At 43.3% G+C, this 25,752-nt stretch overlaps 1 protein-coding gene across 2 annotated transcripts; it reads left to right on the forward strand.

The window, feature by feature from the left end:
* Window positions 1–1,700: 1,700 nt before the first annotated feature.
* On the forward strand, window positions 1,701–25,487 carry LOC309371747 (uncharacterized protein). Of its 2 annotated transcripts, XM_081914691.1 has the most exons (4): window positions 1,701–1,786; window positions 22,172–22,308; window positions 24,749–24,842; window positions 25,354–25,487. In XM_081914691.1, the coding sequence occupies exons 1-4, from the start codon at window positions 1,715–1,717 to the stop codon at window positions 25,408–25,410; spliced, it is 360 nt and encodes a 119-aa protein (XP_081770817.1). In that variant the 5' UTR covers window positions 1,701–1,714; the 3' UTR covers window positions 25,411–25,487. The 2 variants fall into 2 exon arrangements, 1 of the variants encoding a protein (XP_081770817.1); XR_014169272.1 differs by lacking the exons at window positions 1,701–1,786; window positions 24,749–24,842 and having other exon boundaries at window positions 22,122–22,308; window positions 25,354–25,460.
* Window positions 25,488–25,752: the final 265 nt, after the last annotated feature.

Genomic DNA, 25,752 nt, shown 5'->3' on the forward strand with positions numbered 1-25,752 from the left:
ATTGGCCTGAGAAAATGACATTTGGAAGAAAAGTCTCTGTGTGCCCCAATAGGGGGCATTTGTCAGTTCTGGAGTAAGCAATGCCAGTGGGGTGAACTATTTGGAGTTAATTTCCAACGCTGTTCTTTATTGTACATTGTAGGAAATTGAAATTATATCCCACTACAGTAAGTTAGCAAAAGGAAGTTGATTAAGCTTTCCCCCTCTGGAGTACCCTATGCCAACTAAGACAAAGTTTTTCACATCTCATTGAAGCAAGTATTTCCAAATCGGGGGGGGGGGGGGATTATTTGACACATCTCCTCCAGCCATTGAAAAGCAGTTGACTCATGTAGCTACAGCATCATGACTTACCATCCTGTTGTTCTGAGTTTGTTTCTGAATCCAGGCACTTCTAAGGGGAAAGAGATCAATTGGAACAACTGGCCAAAAGGTCTACAAGAAATGACTCTAATGGAAGCGAACAGTTGGTGGACAAGGGGGGAAAATGAGTGGTAATACTGACTCCATGTAAACCAACCAGTGCAGGGCGTGAACATCAATGGTACATTTCCAGAGCACAAAAAATTGCATGTTTAAAGCAAATCACATGTTTTGCCTCCCCTTTCTCAAAAGAGCACAGAGTGGCGTACCTGAATATGATGACCTTGGGGATGAGTGATACTGGGACAGTTTCTTTCCCTCAGCCTTAACTTACCTCACAGGGTTGTTATGAGGATAAACTGTGGCAGAGAAAAGCCAAATATGCCATCTTGAGCTCCTCTGAGGAAAGGTGGGATATAAATATATATTAAAAATGGGATAACCTGCTTTATGCTCACATCAACCATGTGAAGTAGGTTAGGTTGAGAGACAGTGACTGGCTGGAGGCCACGCAGTGAACTTAAGGGCAGAGAAGATTTGAACTCTCATCTACCTTGTCCTAGTTCATCATACCAACCACTATATCACAAAGTATTAATGTTTCTGAAGTACATTGCAGTCACAGTCTAATAAAGAGGAAGGCAGGCTTGTGGTTGCAGTCCTAAACACATTTACTGAGTAAACCCCACTGTCTACACTGGGACTTGCTTCTGAGTAAACAAGCATAGCAAGGCCAACGAAATGAATGAGCTCAAACAAGTGAAAACTGTGCTGAATTATGCCCACAGTATACTCTATGGTAAGAAATTTTCTCCATGTTAACACTGCATATGAAGAAAAACACATTTCACATCTGCACTGATTAAAGATATAGCAACATTGTTTGTTTGTTTAAAATATCTATTAATGTGCCCTTAATGCGAAAACCACAGCACAGGAAACAATAATTATAATTAAAAATGGTATCAAACAATAAAAATATGATGAAGAGAGAAAAACACATAAGACTTTAATACATTGTATAATATTCTTTTGCTTCCCGGCTTTAACACCAAACCGCTAACTTTATCCTGCCAGTTTGCAACTTCTAGCTATCATTGTGCTGTTGCAGTTAGCCAGGACTGTTGTCAAGATAGTCAATATGAGCAACCAGAAAGATACTTGAGTGAGGACCCCCCCACTACAAATAGAAAGGGATGGGAGTGTCAGTATTTTTTCATTTCATCCCTTCATGAAGGAAGGCTGTGGTGGGGTCCCTCAACTTTGAGGTGAGACACACAGGGAACAAAGCATAAATATTTGTTAACAGTGGGGAGGAAAAAGAGAAGGGTGGGGCAACATAAACCCCAAAATGAGGGAGGAGTTTCAGTTTCAAAATGACTCAGTAGCGATTAATAAACATGCAAAAGAAACGAAAAGATATGTAAAAGACATTTTCTAGCTCCCCCCTCTCTGTCAAATAGTACATTCTTCCTGAACCAGGCAGTGATGCTGCTGTAGCATTGTGTTACCTAGCAACAACTTGTGCTTACTTATTTAGTAAGTTTTCAGGAAAGTAATCATTATGCAGTCGCTTGAATAGCAATAAGGAAATAACAAACACACCTCAGCAGCTTTAGTGCACTAAGGATGTATCTGTTCAGTCTCTTACTAGCTTGCTCCTTCAAATATGGGCTTGTTGAAATGGTCAGCAAATCTGATCAATTTAACTGCAGTGATGACTCTGCCCTTGTTTTGTTTGCCAAATCAAGGTAACTGATGATGGTTTTCTGGTCAAAGTCGATGTACTTGCTTACAGAGCTGGTATACTGGGGGGCAGATACAGGAGTAGATGATTTGCGACTCTGGACTTCATGGTTTTCTGGGGAATTTAAATTTATAATGCGTACTTCTTCACTTACATCGCAATGTGTAAGCCAGCCTTGCTGCATTTGGGGGTCTTTCTGATTAATCTGCTTAGTGCCCAATCCTGTCCTGACAGCATATATATTTCTAATGAAGGATGTAAGAAGGCAGCAATTTCTGTTCTGATCTGCATTCATCACAATCAGTGCTGCTTCCATTCTGCTGCAGCTTGGTCTCTGTCAAATTATTTGTTTTGCTATCCATGGTAAGTTTTTATTTGAGACCTTTTGGTGAAAGCTAGGTGAACGCAGGTGGTGCTGTGGTCTAAACCACTGAGCCTAGGGCTTCCCGATCGGAAGGTCGGCGGTTCGAATCCCCGCAACAGGGTGTGCTCCTGTTGTTCGGTCCCTGTTCTTGCCAACCTAGCAGTTCAAAAGCATGTCAAAGTGCAAATAGATACATAGGTACCACTCCGGCGGGAAGGTAAATGGCATTTCCGTGTGCTGCTCTGGTTTCACCAGAAGAGTCTTAGTCATGCTGGCCACATGACCCGGAAGCTGTCTGCGGACAAACGTCGGCTCCCTCAACCAGTAAAGTGAGATGAGCGCCGCAACCCCAGAGTCGTTCACGACTGGACTTAACTGTCAGGGGTCCTTTACCTTTGGGTAAGAAAAGATGTTGCTGTTATTATCATTAGTTTTAAATTTCAAAATTAACATGAAACAACATATACTTGTAAAGTATTTGCTTCCTTAGAGTATGCAATACATATATTGCAATGAGGTGCTATGTTTTCCTCCTTCGAAAGTTAGATGCCTAAATAATAGACAAGTTTTGGAAAATTGTGAGGTGTTTGCGGACAACAGGCAAACGTCAAGCCAGAGGTGCATACAGTCATACCTCGGGTTGAATGTGCTTCAGGTTGAGCGCTTTTGGGTTGCGCTCCGTGGCAACCCAGAAGTAACGGAGCGCTTTACTTCCGGGTTTCGCTGCTCTCGCATGTGCAGACGCTAAAAAATTATGTCACACGCATGCGCGGAAGCGGCAAAACGTGATCCGCGCATGCGCAGACGCACCATCACGTCTTACGTTCTGTTCAGGATGTGAATGGGGCTCCAGAACGGATCCCGTTCACATCCTGAGGTACCACTGTATGTGGTTCAGCCAGCTCCAATTCCAAGCAGAGTGCTATGTTACTGGCATTTGACATCCCATCATGTTGAGCTTGGGACTATGCAGGTTGCATAAAGGCATACTTTAAAACTGCAGTGCAGCTACGAAACAAAAAGTGCACAGCTCCTACCACGCTTCAGCTGTGCATTTCATGCTATGCCCCCCCAAACCCTGATTTAGTTATTCAAAATGAAATAGTGGAGGCAGTTAATCCTGAACCCACCAGGGATCCTGAACAAAATGGCAGCACAAGGGAGATGCAACAATGTGGGAATATCTGTTGCCATGCCAACCTTTGAATTTAAAGCTACAGCAGAACAGATACTATTGTTATGTTATATATTATACAGGGTTTCTCCAACGGTAACGTAATAAAGGCAATGCCTTCCCCCGCATGTTAATCTTTAGAATAGCACACAGTTGCCATAAACAAGAAAGACGTGTCTTAATACCAGAATCCTGTAGGAATATAATGGTTTGTACATTTGGAAACTGATTGCATTTAGCTTACTGGGGCATGTTACCATCTGTCAGGAGAACCTAACTCACAGGGCTGTTGCAAGGAGAAATGGGAAGAACCATAGAACATTTTTTGTGTGGATCAGAGTGCAGGGCTTCAGATAATGTCCTTCTGGATCAGGCTAGTGGCCCATCTAGTCCAGCATTCTGTAGTCACAGCAGCCAACCAGATACCCATGGGAAGCTCAAAAGCAGGACCTGGGTGCTCCCTTGACTCAGGGCTGTCTTAAGCATATGTGGCGCCGGGGTGCAAAGATCCACCCGGCGCTCCCCGCCAGGTTGCCCAGTCCCAGGCATGCAGGAGGGCAGAGCCGGTCAGCCGCCTCAGCGTCTCACTGGCTCAGTCGCCCCCGAACCCATGGCACAGAGCCACCCACAGCAGAAGAGCCCACCGTGGCGTTCCAATCGAGGGGTGGGCTCTTCCTCAGACTCAACTCTTGGGCCCCGGACTCTCGGCCTGGTGCCCCTGAGAGCCCGGTGCCCGGGTGTCCTGCACCCCTGGCGCCTATAAGTAAGATGGCCCTGCCTTATGATTCTCAGCAACTTGAATCCTGCCATTGATACAGGAGGTAATATAGCCATTGTAACTAGTAGCTGTTGATAGGATAATGCTGGATTTACACACGAAAGACCCAGATTCATATTTCTGCTCACCTGATAGCCTTGGACAAGAGGATGCCTCTCAGTCAAAGCTGGCTTAAAAGGCTGTTGTGAAGATGAATGAAAATATATATGTAAAGCATTTTGCTCGCTGGAAGGGCTACAGACATGATAAATCACGAACAAGCACCTTAGAGTTAAGCTTTAGAATACAGTTCTGCATGCCGGCAAATACCTTTCCGCAATGTATTCTGAGCCATGCACTTTCAGCAAGCCACCTATCAAACCGCAACCCTCAGCTCCTTCAAAATAGAAGTCTCATTTTTTATTTTGATTGAGGGATTTAATCACAATGCTGGGTAATGAGGGTAGATATGATGCTTCCTGGTGACAGCCATGAATAGGAAAACTGACTGCATGAATGCTAAGAGTGCAGAAAAATGTGCTCATAAATGTTGCTGGCAGGTATTCAGCTGCAGCTTCAACCATGTACCAGGGAACTTGGGGCATTTGTCACTGGCGAGTTTTACTGATGATTTTCCAGATACTTGCTTTCAGATCTGCTTGCAAATGAATGATGGGCCAAGCCACACATCATAAAACACGCATCCTAAACACAGACACAAACATGCACTGCATGCATGTCTTGACTTGAGAAACGCTACACACACACACACACTACCTAGGAGACATACAATAGCAAAGTGCATTAATTAAGAGTGTGGATTCTGACAACACATCTGGGTAAGAGTAAGCTCTAACTTACTCAGCAAAAATGCATGCACATTTTACATCGGGCAGTTTGTTGGAGGGGGAGAATTTTAGTGATATTCTTTCAATTATCAACAAAGTTTGCTTGATATCTACTGACATGGCACTCAGCAGAAGGCAGTGCAACAGGTGTAGAAGGCATCAGGCCTAGGGGCAGAATGTGACTCTCCTTCAGGCCTCTCTATCTGGTCATTTGGAGTTTCCCAAGCCACACACAGTCCTTCTGCTGGCCACACATCTCATTGGCTGTCCTTCACGCCCACCTTGAGTGTTCATGCCTGGCTGGAATGTGTCCTTGAACTCTGCCCATGGCTTGTCCAGATGGAAGACAGAGAGGGATGTGTCTGAGTGCATGTAGAGCCCAGCCTGCTGTCACTGTCTGTCTCGGGAGACAATAGAGGCGTGTGCCTTAGCGGGTGAGGTCAAACTGTTGGAAGGTCACAGCACCTGCTAATTGTCATGTAACCTCCGAGTAAACAAATCTGAATGAATGCTCAATAAAAACCGGATATAGTCTGAGTGCCATGTAATCTTTGTGCGAGCAAATCAGGATGAATGCTAAATAAACAAGTTGTCTGGGGGAGCCCAAAGAATGTTGCGTATAGTGTTCAGAGCATGCTTGCTATTTGTAATCCTTGAGTATAGGAGTTCATACGAATCTGTGTATCCAACATTTATTCAGTAGGAAATAGTAGAATGTCACATGGCTGGTAAATTATGAGAAACGATACACTAACTGGGAGCATCAAAGGCTGAAACTAGCTGCGACAGCTGTGAAAGTTTACCTCACACTGTTGCTTTTAGTTCAAAGCCGTGAGAATATCTACAGTAGACCTCCTTTCCCCTCAGGAATACACAAGGAATGTTACAGCCAGGGATGTATAGCTCATGTGGATGTGAGTAATCCACCAATCAGCACTGTCCTCATAGTGCAATGCTATATAAACAGAAGTCAGGGAGCATTTGTGTCCAGTATCCAGAGCATTCCTGCAAAATTCCAAATGTGCCCTGGGCAACTGATGGCCTCTTACAGCCTGACTTGCAAGCTGGTTAATCTTGAGTCATTGACCCCAATCAGGAACGATTCAGTTGCCTTCCACACTCTCTTTTAGCAATGAAACAACATTGTTTTCGAGTATAGCTGGAGACCTCCTGAGTCAAGTGGCCCTGAAACCAATCCATAATAATTTCAGTTACATTTCATGATGGATTACTATGAATGATGAAGGAAGGTCTCACTCACTCATTAATTTTCAACTTGTTTTGGTCTGCTGGGAAACAGATGTGTCAATGGTAAAGGACACACTTGAATCATTTTCTATTTCAGTGGCAATGTTACAGGAAAATAACAACAGCTTCTGAAATTATAATATGTGTCATGTCAGATATTTATCCAAATTTTGCTACTTGGACTCCAGCAGCTTCAGTCCAGTGCCTGCAGTATTTGGAGATGGCTCATTTTTAATCTTTCAGTAAAATTAACTGTGTGCCATGGCTGAATAAGTTAGATTCCCAGCTGTGACACTTCTCTCCAAATTCATTTAGGATGTCTGCAGTTATGTTCTGGTTGCAATACATGAAGCAAATAACTTCACCGTTTTAGTTGCAAACTGGTGGTTTGTTTTTTTTAATTGCATACTCCTTAGAGAACAGTACTGGATACAATTTTCTGGTGTTTTATATAGTGCATGCTATATTTTCTTATATCCTGATTTTCAGGTTGGTTAAGCTGGATTGGACGCCATTTAATACAGTTTTATTATCCTGCGCCTAGATAAATGTGTTGTGGTGTTGATTATGATAAACATATATTAAAGTCAGAGTACATTAAGTTTGTATTAATCCAGGACACAGTATGAAGGATCAAGTGGGAAGGAACAGAAAATACAGAGACTGCTGCCCATTCCCCCATCATAGAGATACTTCTGAATTGCCACAGATTTATATAGAAATTCTCTGGCATATTATTGTACCAACACATGACAAGTGAAGATAAAAATAAGTCATAAGAATAGAAGGAGGGCCCTTCTGAAACAGATAAAAGATCCATCAAGTTGAGCCTTCTGTCTACAACACTGATGAATCAGATGCTTCTGAGGTTGTATGATGAATAGGGACGTACATTCAGGAGAAATGCATCCTTTTTAAAATGTAGTCACTGTTGCCCACCTTGAAATCTCACTGGCTTTGAAGGTGGAGGTACCTTAGATTCTTCATGAGTAGGGAAGTAACCTCAAACCCAATGGTCTCTGGATTTAACCTCCCCTTACAAAAGTATGAAGGGACGCGGGTGGCGCTGTGGGTTAAACCACAGAGCCTAGGACTTGCCGATCAGAAGGTCGGTGGTTCGAGTCCCCGTGATGGGGTGAGCTCCCATTGCTTGGTCCCTGCTCCTGTCAACCTAGCAGTTCGAAAACATCTCAAAGTGCAAGTAGATAAATAGGTACCGCTCCAGCAGGAAGGTAAATGGTATTTCCGTGTGCTGCTCTGGTTCACCAGAAGCGGCTTAGTCATGCTGGCCACATGACCCGGAAGCTGTACGCTGGCTCCCTCAGCCAATAAAGTGAGATGAGCGCCGCAACCCCAGAGTCGGTCACGACTGGATCTAATGGTCAGGGGTCCCTTTACAATTTACCTACAAAAGTATAACACAGAGTGAAACTGGTTAGAAACATCAGTAATACAAGTCTGAAGCAATGCACCAAGTCAGTCAACTTCAGGCGTCTGATTTTCAGTTATATTGTGTAAAGGCTTCAGATAACGAAAGAGGGAAATTAATAAGTTTCCCTGGAAATAAAAGATCCAAGGCTTGTACAAATTTGAGTGAGCTTTCAGCACTGATTTAATGGACAGCATCCTTCTCACATGCAGTATGATGCATGGACGTCTGCGGAGCCACAGGCAGGAATCTCAAGACGGTTGAAGACAAAGCATGTCCCAAACTTGCCGATCTTACGTTGATTCCTAGAAAGGGTGGGCAGTGGATGCGCAAAGGACTCAGCATTCAATCAGAGAGGATCTTGGAAAATTGCTCAGTCTAGTTCATAAGCAGTAAGCACTACTTAGCACTGTTCAGGAATGGAGTGAGCCAGCAATGCCCTCTTGTAGGACCCTTTTGTGATTGGGTGGACTGGAAATGTTACCTGTCTGGATGTAAATATGTGGTACCCCAAGCGAGGTGGCACTATTAAATCTCACTTTCTCTACTTTTTATGTGCTAGACCTTACCAAAAGATAAACAGAATTGTGATCCACTAGATCAGCAGCTATGCATGTCCATTAGAACAAATTTGCTGGTTGCTCAATGAGCCTTACTTATCCATAGCGCATAATAGGGACCCCATGTGCTCATGGTCTTTGGTCACACAGCCATCTATTTTTCCTCCCATTGGACACGGGAGGTCTATAGATTTTGGATAACCATACAAATCAGAAGTCACACTCTCTGTCCCCAGAGCTCATACATAAATACAGGCACAAACACATATATTCTAGAGGGGCAGGATCTTTTCTTCCCACCTCATAGCCAGGATTTGTGATTTATAATTGTAGGGAGAAAACTGAAGTGGAGACTGTGATGTGTGGGATTTTAATTATACAGAAGCCAGAAGTTTATAAGAGATACGCATGGCATATATAGAACGTTGAGAACACTTAACTTTGTAGTGGAGAAATCTAGCTCAAGTGGTGACATTTTAGGCTTTTGTGTTATTATCAACAAAGAAATAGGTGACCTTCACTGCTTCTTTTGTTCTCTCCATATTACTTTGCACATGCTGCTATTTTAATAGGTCTCTTTACATCATCCTCAGCACCATGAGTCAGAGAGCCCTCTCACTCCCACACGATGCATTGCACCGAGTATTGTTGAACTTCTGGAAAGCTAGTGATATTTACAAAATGGACCATTCCTCACCAATTCCCTAGATATCTTCTGGGAAATCAAATCTCTTCCTAATAACAGCCTGCTTATTATTATTTTCTTTGGTGTATTGTGATGCACACACTGCTGAAATGATAAATGTGCTTGGCATATAGTGAAGACTGACTTCTACTTTGGCTGTTCACAGACTCTATCCATTCAAAATACACAAAATTAAAGTTGATATTTTATATTGGTTGAAAATAGATGTTTCCCGCCTTCCATTAAATATTCCCATAATGTCAGTGGAGGCTGCTGTAAAACAAAAAACAAAACAAAGCAACACAAAACCCTATGCCATTCTTCTTGATACTTCTTTGACTTATTTAGGTTTTCTTTTCTCAGTCATTTATTTTTCCACAGGCTCCTCTGGCATACTGTGCTTTCTTTTATTGGCTTGTGACCTGTTCTTATCTGAATAATGTGGGCCAACACTTTAGGGTGCATATGAGTTTGTCTATGGAAGATGCTACCTTAGGGCGAGGATTGGGACCCCTTGTATCTTCACAGTTAACTAATTCTGTAATGTCACTTGGTTGTCATAAGTAAGCTGAATCTCTAGAAATGCAGGGAGTGGGACAACCACTGGTGATTTATGAATGCTGCTCTAATTGCAAGACAGAAAACTTGAAATTCAATTTTTTTCTTTAAATCCTATCTTATTGGAGCAGGCCTAGCATCAGCACAGGCACTTTGGGGCAGCTGCTAAGGGTCCCATGCCTGAATAGGGCCTGCTATGTTGACACCTGCCTACACTTTGCCTTGTGGCTGCCATTTTGTTTTCTCCACAGTGCCCCTGAGGTTGCATTGGCCCAGTGTGTATTGTAAGGAAAATGAAGTGATTCCTCTAGGTTACTTCTGAGGAACATTCCTGCTCCTTACAGTATGAAATCACCCCTCACATATCTGCCACACAAGAATATAAATCCTTCACTAAGAATCTTAAGGTGTGCAGCCATATGGAAGGAGCCCACACATAACACTTTGCTGGACTGAAATGAAACTGTTTCAACTGGAGGAAGAAGTGACTGAGTAGGGCTTTAGGACCTAGTCTTCTTGTAGGTGTAGTGGTTAAGAGCGATGGACTCGTAATCTGGGGAACCGGGTTCGCGTCTCCGCTCCTCCACATGCAGCTGCTGGGTGACCTTGGGCCAGTCACACTTCTTTGAAGTCTCTCAGCCCCACTCACCTCACAGAGTGTTTGTTGTGGGGGAGGAAGGGAAAGGAGAATGTTAGCCGCTTTGAGACTCCTTAAAGGGAGTGAAAGGCGGGATATCAAATCCAAACTACTACTACTACTACTACTACTACTATTCTTCTTCTTCTTCTTCTTCTTCTTCTTCTTCTTCTTCTTCTTCTTCTTCTTCTTCTTCTTCTTCTTCTTCTTCTTCTTCCCATTACAGCTAGGTTCCATATGAGCTATGGAGCTAGGTTCCATATGAGCTATCTGGAGAGCCACAGGTTCTCCACTCCTCTTCTATATAATCTCAAGCTTTAAGTCAGCTCTTCCACTTACACAGTGTGCTGTAGGTATACCTGCAATTCTAAACCTAGCTGCTCAGGGCACCTTCAGAAGGCAGCTTCTAGCTTTGGTTTGGGTGCTTGCATGACGCCAACTTAGCAGGCACTTTCAAACTGTGGGCATCTTGTTTACTCGACACTTTATGACTTTTTCAGCTACGTAGACTGCCCAGCCCCATGCTGGCAGTGGCCCGTGGTATGGAAAAGCCGAGGCAAATGGGAGAGCAACAGGGAACAGAGGCCTGGGACAAGTAAACAGCAGGAGCTGGATGTGTACTTTCAAAATGGCTGTCTGGCTGTACCCTGAGTTTCTATAGAGAGAAAGTGGGGGGGGGGGAGATACTTTAATAGAAGCAAATAACGCAGCAGGCATGAAGATAAATGGTGTGAATTAGCATACTCTGCTCAGAGAAGTCCACCACATTAACATATCCCCGTTTCACTTGCAAATGAAAAATGACATCAAATTACATTCATTTTCTCCCTGCACTTTGTGCTAAGAAGATACTGCTTGCTGGGATGGAATGGGCAGAATCAGTAGTGGGATTTCAAAGTTAGCCCCAATTCTCTTCAAAGCTATGGAGAACTTCAAGCTTCTGAATGCTTAGGCACCACATTGTAGTGAAAATAAATACCATCCCACTGACTCTTTCAACAGTTGTCTCCCCTATTGTTCATTACCATAAGCTGATGCTGGGGCAGAAACAATTGCTATCATTTTAAATCCCCCTTTCTACGTTGTGCTTGCATATAAACTGAAATAAAAGAAAATAATGTTTGTTACACTAGGGAACTTTTTTTTATCCCCCCCAACATTTATGTTTGAAACCTATTATTATTTGTGTTGTATGAGGTGAGTGGGAAGCAGATAATTAAAAAGAAGTCGACCTCTGTTAGAAAAACATCTTAATAGCTGTCTCTCATGATTAATTCATTGAAACTGGACTCAGGATGAGTAATAGACAATGTCACTTCTTTATCTCCTCTCACAAGCTGCTGTCTTCTAAGTGAAGGCAGAAAGAAGTCTCTCTCTCTCTCTTTTTATTCTGACAGATGTGGATTCATGTTTTTTTTTGTGGGGGGTGCGCGGAATGGATAAGAAGCCACCTGTTTGCTTAAGCAAACGGTTGTTTTCCTATAGTACATTTAAATTCAGAAAAATGTAGGCAGGGAAAAAGGTAAGTTACTAAGTTATTATGGAATCTGTGAGAAGGGCAGAGCTTTTTTTTCAGCCAGAACTCACTGGAACTCTGTTCCGGTACCTCTCAGGTGGGCGCCATTGTTGTTATAAGAAAACAAGGGAGGAGTTCATTGTTAGTTCCAGCATCTCTTTTTCTAGAAAAATAGCACTGGAGAAGGGCACCATGACAGGAAAACTAACTTTGGTTCCTTCTAGCACAAGCCCTTAAATTATCAGTTTCTGACTTCTCTTTCTGACAGCAATACATTGCTAGCGCTTAGAGAGCCAGGAAGAACCTTGGCATAGTGAGAGCTGATGTATCTCTGGCCATTATTCTTTAGGGAGTACAGTGTCGTTAAGACAAGGCCATGTGTATTTTACCTTGGCTGTATTCAGAGAATACATAATTCTGTATTTGAATAACACAATATTCAGGACACCAAAAAGATTGCCATGTTAATGGTCAAATGCATGTTTACCAGTTAACATTTTATTTATACATCATGAGTGGTTATTGTGTAACGAAGCCTTGGCTATTCCTCAGAAGTGTAACCAGCATTGCAAATATAATATATGGTACTGTAATTGGCATAAAAAGGGCTTGCACTTTGAATTTTAGCATGGTTCCATTAGATGTGGACACTTCCTTAACTGCTAAGCCATCTCATCCATGCTTGCAAGTGGCTAGAAGGGTGTTTAAATATTACACCAGCTTTCATGTCTAAGTACCGGCTGCTTTAAAGTCTTTTCATTTATAATCAGCCTATTTACATGACCAGTCGCAATAAAAGTAGTGAAGAATGTACTCACAGGAGTAAAGATTACTCATCTGAATACGGACATATTGCTAAAGAACTAAATTTATAATTCTGGGGTAGCCAATGTAGTGCCCTCCAAATGTTGTTGACTACAACTCCCATCAGCTCCAGCAAGCATGGCTGATGGTCAAGGATGATGGGAGTTGTAGTCCAGAAATATCTGGTGGGTTCTACATTGGCTACCCTTGGCAAAGTTAATCCTCACTGTATCTGCTTCTAGGGCTCCTGCAAGGAGATAGAGGCTGCCATCAAATACACACTTACAGTACTTGGAAGTGACTCCCATGGAGCTCAGTTGGACCTACTGCAAAGCAGAGATGCAGAGGTCAAGCTGTAATGTGAATTTATCTAATCCCACTTTAAAGCTGTCTACACTGGACAACCATTGCCACTTCTTGTGGAAGAAAAATGCGTTGATCAGCTAGGCACTATGTGCAAAGAAATGCTTCCTCTTGTTGGTCCTGAATTTTCTACCCTTCAGCTTCCTTGGATGAAGTTCTAGCATGATGAAAGATGAATAAAAACTCATCTCTGTTTGTTTTCATACTATGCATCATTCTATGCATACCTCTATCATGCCTCACCCTTTTTCTGAACTAAATAGCCCCAAATGTCGTAACCTTTACTCAGAGTTGTTCCAGCACCCTGATCATTTTGATTGTCTTCTTCTGCACCTCTGCAATATCCCTTTTCGAGGAGGAACTGAATTTCAATCCAGTTTAACATGGGTCAGGGCTTTCCCCGCTCTATCAGACATGCTTTTATGTATTTGTATCTAGATGTAGGTTGCCACCTTATATGGCATCCAACCATTAATCTACCTAGCTCAGCCCTAGACTTTCCTAACCTGGTGCTCTCCAGATGTTTTGGCCTACAATTTCCAACACCCCTAATTATTGACCGTGTTGGCTTGTGCAGATGACAGCTGGAGACCAACAACATTTGGAGGTCCCTTGGTTGTGGATCAGCAGCTGATCTCCAGGGTTTCCTACCAAAGTCGTTTCCAGCTCTATTTGAAGTTTCCAGGGCTTGCATCTTGGACCTCTGCATGCAAAACATGTTCTCTGCCACTGAGCTCTTCCCATGTGTGAACTGCATTATTAGCCAAGCACACTTCTGCAAATAATTTAATGAGCTTGAAGACATCCATCCCTTCCTACTGTGAACTAGTGAGGTTAGCAACCTTTCAGGTTAGAGTCTTTACTTGCTGGTGCTGGGTTAGTGATCCCTCGAGGAAAGAATCAGCTCAGTGAGATGCCTCCTAGCAGAATTGCCGGATCACAGTAATTACTGAGGCAGAATTTACCCTTCTATGCAAACTTTAAAGGCCCTGGAGCCAATCCAGAGCACTATAAAATAATAATGGTGCAGTTTTCTCCCTCCATAGGGTCAACCTCCATGGATGCTTTGTAATGCAGCATCACTTTTAACTCAACCACCTAGGCCTTAGGCTACCTAGTAAAATCAAATGCAAACAACCTTTTATTGCTGTTTCCAAATTACTGTAGACGTTTAACTTGATGCTGCTGAGTGAATTCCAGTCACAGTAAGTAGTTTTAGCATTCCATATAACAACCGGTGGGCTTCTTAGCATTCTACTAAGGAAAGGAAACAAGTGCTGTATTCCACGTTGGGAAAACGGTCTAACCGGGATTGCAAGCTGTGGGCTACTGTTCTGATAATACTCCACAGTATCTATATGCGGGCCCCCATATTCACATGCAGAATTGCTCCTGGGGATAAGGACAGCAGCATTTTTAGTTTGCCATGTCCGAGACAATTTGTGACCTACAGTGGAACGGAGCTGTGCCTGGTAGGGTGAGGGAAGGGGAGAGAAACTGGGCAAGATTGCAAACTGCAACTGTCTGCTGGACTTGGAGAGTCTTGTCCCTCTTGCCAGTGGTAGATATTGGGCTTTACAGTTTCAGCGGTGCCCTGTGCAATGCCAAAATCTAGTGCTCCCTGCCTCTTGCCTTCCATTGTTAGCTATTGCTGCAGCGCCCCCTGTGGTGCCCTTTTGGCTCAGCGCCCAGTGCAGGCAAACTGGTTGCACTCCCATAAATCCGCCTCTGCTCTGGCTGGCTTTATGCAGTTAGATAGACTCGGGCGGGGGCAGACCTAGAGAAAGACTACTTCCCTCTTTGTCTTTTTTATGCAGCTCATTGTTGTCAGAGCACAATGGGCAGGTGTAGTAGCAGCAAACGTGGTGTAGTAGTGAGGGTGTCAGACTAGGACCTGGGAGACCAGGGTTCAAATCCCCACTCAGCCATGTCCCAGGAAGTGGTGGGCTCACCTTCTCTGGAAGCATTTAAGCAGATGCTGGATAGCCTTCTCTCAGGTATATTGCTGCCTCCTGCATTGCAGAACCTGCATTCAGCAGATCACAGTAGATCAGGGGTAGGCGACATGGGGCCCTTCAGATATTGTTAAACTACATCTCCCATGAGGCTCACCAAAGGTGAGGTGTGATGGGAGTTGTAGTCCAGCAACATTGGAGGGGGCACTACATTGGCTACCGTAGACTAGGTGCTCTCCAAGGTCTCTTCCAGCTCTCTGATTTAATGAAACTTGACTATTCGATAGCTAGGCTGTGAGGATAAAAGAGTGCAAACCATCCAGCCATTTTTGAGAGTATATGAGTGGAACTATGTACTATGTTCCAGGTGAAGAAACGGCATACATTTACATAATGGCATTTCAGTCGTTTGACTCTATTTTCCACCCCATTGCATCATGGACTTTTGTTTGTTGCTTTTATCCACTGTAGCTCAAATTCTTTACAAAGCTGTCCCCCGTGATGTCCAGCCATGTGCACTAAGCCCCGGCTTAGCCTTCCGTCTTGTGAACACATTCTTGCATTATTTATATACTTTGCAATGCAAATGGGAGAGCTGCCTAAGCACATGAAAACCCATCCGCTCCAAATCTGCCTTTCGTCACCTTTCTTTGCTCATTCCTATTGGGAGGCAGTAAACCTGGCCGCTTAAATAACTGCAGAGAGTTGCTCTTCTCTTCTCTTTTCCGCGTTATGTATTTCCTCATTGGACAGATGCTGATGGCAGGAACACAGTTCTGCCAGTACAGTATGATGGGTCACAAGGCAGTAGTTGGCCGTTGATTTATGGAGTCCTTTCTCAGATGACAGAAAGAATAAGTACGGTGGGTAAAGTCACAAAGCTTTTAAGTCTTTGCTGCTGGTAGCATTTGTTGCAAGAAGTGTGTGTGTGTGTGTGTGTGTGTGTGTGTGTGTGTAGACATGTGTACCTGGCAACTGGAGGAATTACATGTCTCAGAAAAAATATCTGCATGAGGTCATTTCCCTTCAGAATGACAATTATCTAGGACAGGGATAGAGAATCTGTAGCTCACTGGATGTTGCTGGACTAAAACACCAAGGGTCACTAACCTTGGATTTGCAGGCTGGGGCTGATGGGAGTTGGAGTCCAACAACGTCTGGATGGCCACCCCTTGCTTGGGATGTTTGAAAAGAGCTTTTCATAAGCTTTTAGGAGGAGAAGTATCCACTCATTTATGTGGGGCATGTGGTCCATGGCTTAGGAAAGGAAACAGAACCAGGACATGGTCAAGAAGTAGTAGCTGATAAGCTCCTCTTGCTAGGTGGTCTGGGAATAGACTGTACCTGGAAGGGAGCCAGCATGGTATAGTGGTTAGAGTGTTGGACTAGGACATTAGAGAGCAGGGTTTGAATCCCACTCAGCCATGAAGCTCATCGGGGAACCTTGGACCAGTCACCAACTTGCAGCCCAACCTACTTCCTGCCTGGAAATCTATGTCCCCACTGTGAAAGGACGTGTGGATCCAGAATTGGCCTCCGCAGTCACCAACGGGCACACCATTAAGACTGTGCTCATGGAAGACAATCTGACTGGGCTATGAGTGATTGCCAAAGAAGAAGAAGAAGAATGTGGAGAGAGGGAGAACCTTGTATTCCACCCTGAGTTCTTGGAGGAAAAGTGGGATATTTTGTTAATCTCTTTGGGATTCTTTGTGGGAAGTGATTGATAAAGGACATTATTAATAATAATTTCATATCAATGTCATAATAAAATAAAATATGGCAATGTTGCCTTTGGTCACCACTGGGGAAAGGAGCCCAATCTGTTATTCTGGAGGTTAATGTAGGCAGCAGGTTTCTTGAACACAATAAAAGGGTAATGTATAAATGAGCCTCAAATAGCCAAACAGAATAATTTGCATTTTAACATTGAGTCTCGGGGGAGTAAAGACCTTGGCCAAGGTTGGGATGAAATCCCTTCCCCTCATGAAACTGTCGTCCCATTGCAAAAACAGGGTCCCATTTTCTGCTGCTTTCCTGGGTGAAATAACGTTTTGGAAGGAGGTTGCTGCTTATATTGAGCCTTGCCAGGAAGTATGGCCCACAGGAAACTGTGGAGACAGCTGTGAACTGCCCCTTGGTTCCCATACTTCCCATAATGCCTTGGGAGTGTTGCGGTAATGTGGCATCACTCCCAAGGCATTCCTGCAAGTGTGGCAGGTGAGAATTTGTCCAGAGAAAGACTTACATTGCTGTGAGTGGTGTGTTGTTGGTTTTTTTTAAAGTTTAAACCGCAAGAAAAAATGTTAAACCTTTGTCCCTGACCATTGCCATATTCCAAGGCTATTCAGAATTAAGCTGGTTCAGTTCAGCATTTCAGAGTTTTGAATTCAAATAAATTTGACCTTCAACCAAACTGGGCATTTAATTACTTAATTAATTATCCTGCCCTTCCTCCCAAAGGAGCCCATGACTACAAGCACACTCATAATAAAACTATTTTTCCCCTCACAAAAAAAGCATTCTAAAAACAGTATTACTTAAAAACATTCTCTCATCTAGTGATCTCTAGGTTACCAGGAACAGTGTATTTCAGCTATGAAATGCCTGGGTGAACAGGAATATTTTCAAATTCCTCCAGAAAGTCACTAATGAGAAAAACAGATGCATGTTAGCAGGGAGAGCATGTACACTTTCCAAAGAAATATAAAAGCAGAGTCATACGTAAAAGTATTGCCAACAGACTTTATTCTTGAGTATTATGAGAAGATCACATACCTTCAGAATGCAGTATGAGCAAAATGTTACATGGCTGCGTTCCTGTTAGGTTCATTTGTTCATCGGAGTAAGCCCCCCCTTCTTTTACACCAATGAAAAATACATTATGTCCCCCCCCCCCCCATAGAGATCTCCAGTCTAGCTGCTAATGTTTAGCAATTCCAATGCTAATCCTCCAATGCTTAGAGAGCTCCAGTTTGCCTAATAAATAGTATGTGACTAAGGGCACTTGTTGATTGAGCATTCTTCTTGATATGTTTGCACAAAGTTTGCAGGGAGGCTAGATGTTGGCGGTTCATTGGGCATGTGTCCTGATTTGTTTGTGGATAGGTTCTAGGACATAGCTTCAAGCGGTTGTAATTTCACCTTTCCCAATCACCAGTGGCGTAGCGTGGGGGGTGCAGGGGGGGCCGGCCGCACCGGGCGCAACATCTGGGGGTTAGGGTTAGGGGGCACAAATCCACGGGTTAGGGGGCGCAAATCCACGGGTTAGGGGGCACAAATCCATGGGTTAGGGGCGCAAATTACTTGCCTTGCCCCGGGTGCTGACAACCCACGCTACGCCACTGCCAATCACTTCCCTAACTGCAAACCGTCCAATTTGGAAGTGGTGGGGATGGCTCTGTTGCACAAGAGTGCCAAATCAGCTTTATTTGTGCAACCTAAATTTGCTGGTATTTGATTGAATCTCACCTGAAGTCCCCCCAGTCTGGAAGTGCCCCGTGACTTTGTAAGAATAATAATCCTCCTTGTCTAAGGTTACCAGAAGTCCCCATTTCCCGGGGACGGTCCCCAGATTTACAAATCAGTCCCCTGACAAAATCCTATCATTCCTACTGAAGTTGAAAAGTGTCCCTGGATTCATTGAAAAATATCTAGTAGCCTTATCCTTGTCAGAAATGCCTGGAAGTTCTAAGTATGGATCATATCTTAGTAACAAACAAATTCATAGAGGACAGGCCTTTCTGGTCAAACGATGCTAGGTGACGACGACAAACAATTGGGGAGACTCTGCTTCTGAGTTTTGCGAAGGCACTTGGCTGGCAAGGAAACAGAATACTGAACTAACTGCACCTTTGGCCCAATCCATTAGGGTCCTGCTTAGGTTATTAATCCAGGATTGGGGAACCTGTGGTCCTCCAGATGTTGTTTGACTCCATCTCCCATCATCCCTGATCACTGGACATTCTGGCTGAGGGTGATGAGAGTTGGAGTCTGACCACGCCTCAAAGGCTTTAGGGCTCCCCATCCATGTTACAATGAAACATTATGAAAAATGTTTTGGAGTAAACTCTGGAGTAAATCTGAGTACCTGCAGTTCAGCTTAAAGTGTTAAACTGCAACCTATCATATACCCCATGCTACTGATTACACCCCAAAGAGCAGAAATGTGAATGCTAAGTTAGTTTTTCAAAAGACTCGACTTTCACAACCATCTCAGGATAATATTAATCTGTACAGAGAAAAGAGATGAAAATGAAACCCGCCTGGAGGGAACAACACATCTTCAGCCATTATTGCCAAATCAATTCCTACTGTTGCTTAATCATGAGTAATCAGAAACCAAATACTTCAGCAATCTCTTCACAAGCGTGGAAAAATCGGAGAGCTTGAAATGAAAAAAAGCTGATGACAAACACTCACTGAAGGAAGCTGCTGTTAATAAATGGGAAGAGGAGGGAGGACGTCAACAACGGGGAGAAGGAATGTGATTCAATAGCACACCCAAGGGGAAGAACCAAATTGACTCACAAAGTATTATGAAGATCCAGCAAGGGGCAAAAATTTTCATCAGAAGCAATTGTAGATGGTGCTGCATGAATGGGAGAATTAGACTTGGAGATATACAGAGTAGAAGAATCAAAGCTGCATCTTTGATTCCTTGCACATCTTTCTGCAGAAAAGGCAAGGCAGCTAAGCTCCAGCGCATGCAGTTGGATGAGTATGCAGATGAGAACTGTTTCACACCAATTAGTCATATCTCCCAGCCCACAATAAGGTCTGAGGCAGGAGGGAGGAGGAAGCGCTCAGACAGTCTATGGAGGGGTGACACTTGCTGTGAGCACAGCAGAGACGGTGACAGCAATGGCTTGTGCTAATCTGCACCCTGATAGGCCTGCACAGCTATCAACCACAGCAAACTTCAAGCATACAGTACAACTACCAAGATGGACCAAGGTGAAAGGTTAAAGTTATTGTGACTTTTTTTGTATTGGATCAGATTGTTATTGCATGTGTGATCTTTGCTGTCTTACTTTGTTGTTTCTTCAGCTTGTAAACTGCCTTGTGTATAGTAATACAGAAAGGCGGTATACAAATGAAAAGCGAAATGAAAAATGAAAGGAATGAAAAGTTCGAGTCTGTGGCTCTGTGCATAGGCTTCGTCGAGATTTCACTGGCTGCTACATGAGACCCTGGCGTCTTGGGTGATTAGATTAGAAGAAAACATGAGGCTATCAGAATAATGAAATGTTAAGGAATACAGAGAAGACAATAGTCACTGCCCCTAAAAAATAAAAAGTGGAATCACTTTTATTGAACAGTTTTGGAAAACAAGCACTGGGATGTGTCAGGCTGTACATCAGGACTCTGCACAGTTCCTCCTAATCTGGACCTCTGATCTAGGGCCTTGGATCAGTTTGGGGGACACCCGACTGGAATCCAGCCCCAAAATGAAGGAAGGCACTTGTAAAGAAGCACCCTGCAGCTGGCAGGATTGAATTCTCTGCACACCAGCTGGTGAGGAGAGGATGTTTCAGTCCTGCTGAGATGTGCTTCCACAGCAGACTCCCCGCAGGGTAAGGGGCTGGGGCTGCCGGTCTCCTCCTCTTCCTAGCCCATGCGTGACAGCTCTAGATTGGGCTGAGCAGCCAGACCTAGGGCATAACAAGGATCTTTTCAACTGATTTGGGCAAAGCATAGAGGTCCTGAAATTAGCCCTGTTTGGACTTTGGCGATAACTTAGGTGAATAATTTCTGAAGAAGCAAGAATTCTTGCTACACTTCTTCCCCAGATATATTAATCTAAAGCCAGCATCTTACATAGGTTCATCTATGTAAGTAATGGGATTGATATAAAAGATGGGAAAGTCCACCCTGCTGATGAATAGAAGAGGTTTAAAAGCATCCTTTCTCATGCTCTCTCTGCTTGCTGTTCCTTCGGCTCTGCTTCACATGCTTCCATGCGGCTGAAGGCCACAGGATGCTGGCACACAGCCCTGGATTGGTAACTTTGAACTTTATTCCAAAATGCTAATAAGCTGGGGAACTTAGAAATTCTGTTTCACCAATTCGATCGGCTGGAGGAAGTTAGAAGGAGGCCAAATCATCAATTAGCATAGGAAGTAACAAACGCTGAGTGCTTTGTCAAGGCAACTGCGTCGCTATTCTTATGCCAGTTTCAAACTATATTTTCTATTGATGTATTACATTGCTTCGCATTTTTTCATATCCACAGCCAAGTGGCTATTTAAAGCTCTGTGCCAGACCAAGAAATAAACAAGTAACCAAGAACCGAACGGCATGCAATGTTAGTTACATGCAAGCCATGAATATTTTGAAGTTGTGAGAACTCAATCCAGAACATGCTCTTTTTAGCATGCATTGGGGGCCATGCTAAATATCATCGCCTCTTTACTGCTTTTTGCCCCTAAAAGTGTTGTTTGCTACAAACAGCACACAGGGAGGTGTTTGTAGACTACTGGCCCATCTAGGTCTGTACTGTCTACACTCCAGGATTTCAGAGTGGAATCCCCAGTAATTCTGCACATTCTCCAGTCATTATGCAGTGTTTACATAACATTTCCATCAAATGGGTGTAAGCCTCTCATTCCATAAGCCCAGCATGATTATCTTTATTGAGGAAACTTCATGGGTGCCATTGATTGTCTTGATTTTGCATGCCAGACAATTGCAATACCTTAACACCGAAATGCACATTCTCCCTAGTGGCACGAATTCCTCAAAATACAAAGTTCTTCTGGAATATACACTGATTGGTGTCGACAGGACCTGGGGTCTTCTCAATATCTGGAGGACAGCAATTTGCGGAAAGCTGGTATGTATAAAGTAAAATGAAGCAAACACCTCTTTTCACCTAGGTTGCAGTAGCCTGGGCTGGTAATAGTAAATATTCTGAATCTTGGAAATGCATTTTGAATTTCTAAGGGCAAAGTGGTAATTGGCATGCTGAAGGGAGATGTAGAAATAATTGCTTGATAATGCCTGAAAAGACATTCTCTGTATAGAGCAGTTGCAGAGTGACAGCGGAAGGTCTCCAAGCAACACTGCTGAGTGCATTCCAAGAACAATCCCCCATTATTTAAAAAAAGCATGCTCTCAGGCCTGGCTCAGCTCTCAAATCAAGCATTTAAAATGTTTTCCAGCTTCTCCACAGCCTTGCTCTGTGGCACTGCTACCAGATGCACCCCCCAAGCATGGCACAGCTAAGAAGAGCCCCGTTGAATCAGGCCAGCCCATCCAGCAACCAGTTTCACACAGCGGCTAGCAAGGGAGCCTTAAGGTGAGCTCTGTGTCATGGAGAAAATTCCAGAAGTATTCAGCATCCCTCACCACCCCCTGTTTTGTATTCCAACAGTCTCATTTCTGCCTGACACTTTATTTATTTATTTAGGGTTTGGGGTTTTTTTATATATATTTTAAAAAAGAGGATTAAGTTGATAGGTCATTGCTCCTACACACACACACACACACACACACACACACACACACACACACTATATGTTTCATATATGTTCTGGCTACTGGTCAACCCCATTGGTCCTCATCTATAGCAGAGTCCAGTGAATGAGAGGAGGAAGACGAAGAGGAAGACTAAGAGCCTTATTCAATTTTGCTTATACACGTAATGGTCAGTAACATAATGCCCGCCTGTGTTGTAAGTTAACCTGTGTGTGCTGCCAACCTCTGGCCCGGCATTTACTCTCAGTTTCTCTCTCTTTTTCCCCCAGTCTTAAAGTCAGCGCTCCACATTTCCACACCAGTTTGTGATTTAAAAACAAACAAACAGCCACAAGCATTCATGAAAATTCAGCAACATTTTAATCAAATGTCTCTTAATATACATGTTCTCTGTTTTTAATTTTGCCTAATATACCCATTTTTGGAAGCAAAAATTATATGATCCATTTTTATATGCTGTTTTCTCTAGCAAATGCATTGTTATAAGTACCCCATCCTGTCTTTCAAATGCACACTTTGCATAACTCAGGGCAGAAAAGTAATTACCTGATGCCAATCAGTCATTGGAGTTTTTTGAGTTTTTTCTTGTTTTAAAAAAGTTTATACGCTTTAAAAAAATGTAATATGGACCATTAAACATCTCCCAAGAAGATCTTTTCCAGGCGTATATATCATTTGTTTCAGTCAAAACTATTTTTCATTTCGCCATTTCTGAATACATTTCGTATAATATACTGCACAAAGATATGAGTGGGAAAGATCCATAGCCTATGTGTACCAATGATGCATGGAAACTATTAAGCCCTCTCAGGAGTGAACAGAAATATCATCAGTATCCTTCAGTGTGAGAAATTGGATTTACTTTACTCCCTAGGTAGCACTGGGCACCGACGTCTATGAGGCAGCTGCATCCTGATACAGTGCATGGGAATAGGTGTAGTAATTCATTCAACATCATGTTCCTAAGATGGAATCTGTTACTTGAAAACACCACACTCTAGACTGTCAAATGAAAGGCAGGTGGCAGGGTTAAGAAATCATATCACACCTAGCGCTTAATTTTTTTTTTTAAAGTTTGGGATCAGGTCTTCCGCTAAAGACAACCTTTAGCGTTGTCTCCAACTAAGTTTCTAACTCAGAGTAGACCCATCGAAATAAATGTCCCTAACTGGGTCCTGTTTATAATTTCAGTAGGTCTACTTTGAGTGGGACGGGCATTGGATAAAACCCACCCTTAGCTGCCCAGTAGGTCCTACACCTTACTTGTAAGTGGGTGGGATTCAGGCTGTTCCTGTTCAGCAGGCAGAAAGCATTCTTGCACACCTAGAGGGACATGACTTTCTTGTTACACTTGACATATTACAACAGTGATTCCTTGTACTGAGAACAGATTGTAGAAGTGAGCCCTTAATGAGCGCTGGAACAAAGTGATGCTGGGCATTCAAGCATGCCCAGTCCTTGGGCTAGCAGTGCTGGGTGAATCTTCAAGGATCATTTTGTCTAGCCCTTTGTATGTCAAATTACTCTAGACAGGTTTCCAAGGCCCAGGTTTCAAGACAGCTCTGGCCTTCTTCAAACTAACTGTTTTATAGGAGATGCAGGCAAATGCTACCCAATGCTCTGGCATCTTGGGGCTCATCCACCCTTCCGTCTTCTAGGCACGGGTCTGAGACGTTCTTCTTTCGTCCTGCTGCTTTTCCTGGGAAAACCTGCTGTTGACTGCTGAATTGGAACAAATGTCCACCAGGTTTTCTGCAGATGGACATTTGTTTCAATTCAGCAGTAAACCTCAGGCAAAGTGGCAGGACAAAAGAAAAACCTCCAGGACCTGGGAAGCCATGGAACAAACAGAAGAAATTGCGGGACAAAAGGAAATGTCCCCAATTTAATCTCCAGCCGATCTTTCTCTCCTCCTTTGACCTCCATCTGACCTCCCCCCCAATGGACATGGCATCCTTTTGGCCTGCTTGTTATGTGCACACTAGTCAGTTGTGCCGAATGCAGTTTTGGGTAGCTGGGTTACAAACCTGTCTCCTCTTCACGTTACCAGCACTAGTTCCGGTACTGTTAGTCTGTTGATCTAAATGCAGATTAAAACATAAATCGGTTTAAATTATGAGAGTTAAAGAAAGAGGCAGAGAGGGAAGGTGTTTTAACCACCACCACCACCAACTTTTCATTTTTTTTTAAAAAAGGTTTCGGCTCAAAGGTGTTCTTACACAATTCCCCTGATTTCACTAAGGATTTTGCTCCATGTTTAGGCTCCCAAAACATGTGCCACACCACTCCAAACAGTTCTCAACTCTCAGAAGCACCACTGGGGGCATGTATGTGATAGAGACCTGCAGGAGGAAGGTAGGTCTGTTACCATAGGGTAGTTTTGTGTGATTTTTGGTTGCAATTCTTTGCATTGTATATCATTTGTGGTTTTTTGTATGCAATGCTTTAGGCATGGCTCACCACGGAAAAGCAACAAGCTAAGTTCTTTGGCCACATGAAAGTGCTATACAAATGCTTCTTTCCCCCATTATCATCTTCACCATCATTATATAATAATGTAGCCAATTTTGCACAGGCGAAAAGCATTTGGCTCTTTCCCTGCCAGCCTGTTTGTATGCCCTTTCAAACCAGGCAAAGTTGTGCAGGGAGAATAAAATTGAAGCACACACAAAGACCATTAGAATCACTGAAGTGCACCTGTCCCCGTTTTCCCTATCCAATCTATTTTTTTAAATTCTGTGTGTGAGGATAGTTGATCTTTCCCCCTTTAAGAGCTGCATCTGCTTGCTGCAAAGTTGCCCTTTTAAGGAGGATTTCATTGACTGCTCTCTAATTTGTATTTTTATGGTTTTATTGCACATGGTAGTTGTGCAGTTTCAGTGAATCGCTGCTGAACCTGGATCAATGGAAGCTGCAGTGCTAATCGATGTCTCAAAGCAAATACCTTTTTGAAGCAGAACAATTCCACGCAAGCCTTGTTTACTACTCCCAAGAAGGTTAATCATTCTGCAGGGATTCAGCTCATCAATCCCCCCGCCGAAGCAAACTGACCCCTGCAGACATCAGCAAAGCACTCATTGAAATAAATCTCTGCAATCCCTGAGCCTGATTCTGTCCTCCTCACTTACCCAGTGATCCTAAATACATCTGATGGAAGGCCGTCTCATTGATTCCAATGGATTTTTACCTCCAAGTAAGTGTGCTAAGGAGCACATCTTTAGTCTGTGTTTTCAAAGACATAACTCTATTGTCTTCATTACAAAAC

This window comes from Podarcis melisellensis (genome assembly GCF_964234715.1).
Source record: "Podarcis melisellensis genome assembly, chromosome: 6".
NCBI classification, from domain to species: Eukaryota; Metazoa; Chordata; class Lepidosauria; order Squamata; family Lacertidae; genus Podarcis; species Podarcis melisellensis.

Coding starts and splice junctions, on each gene's coding strand:
- LOC309371747 (XM_081914691.1), top strand. CDS start 1,715: ATGAGGGAGGAGTTTCAGTTTCAAAATGACTCAGTAGCGATTAATAAA. Junction 22,309..24,748: donor GCTAGCAAGGGAGCCTTAAG/GTGAGCTCTGTG, acceptor CTCCATGTTTAG/GCTCCCAAAACATGTGCCAC. Junction 24,843..25,353: donor TAGAGACCTGCAGGAGGAAG/GTAGGTCTGTTA, acceptor TGCACATGGTAG/TTGTGCAGTTTCAGTGAATC.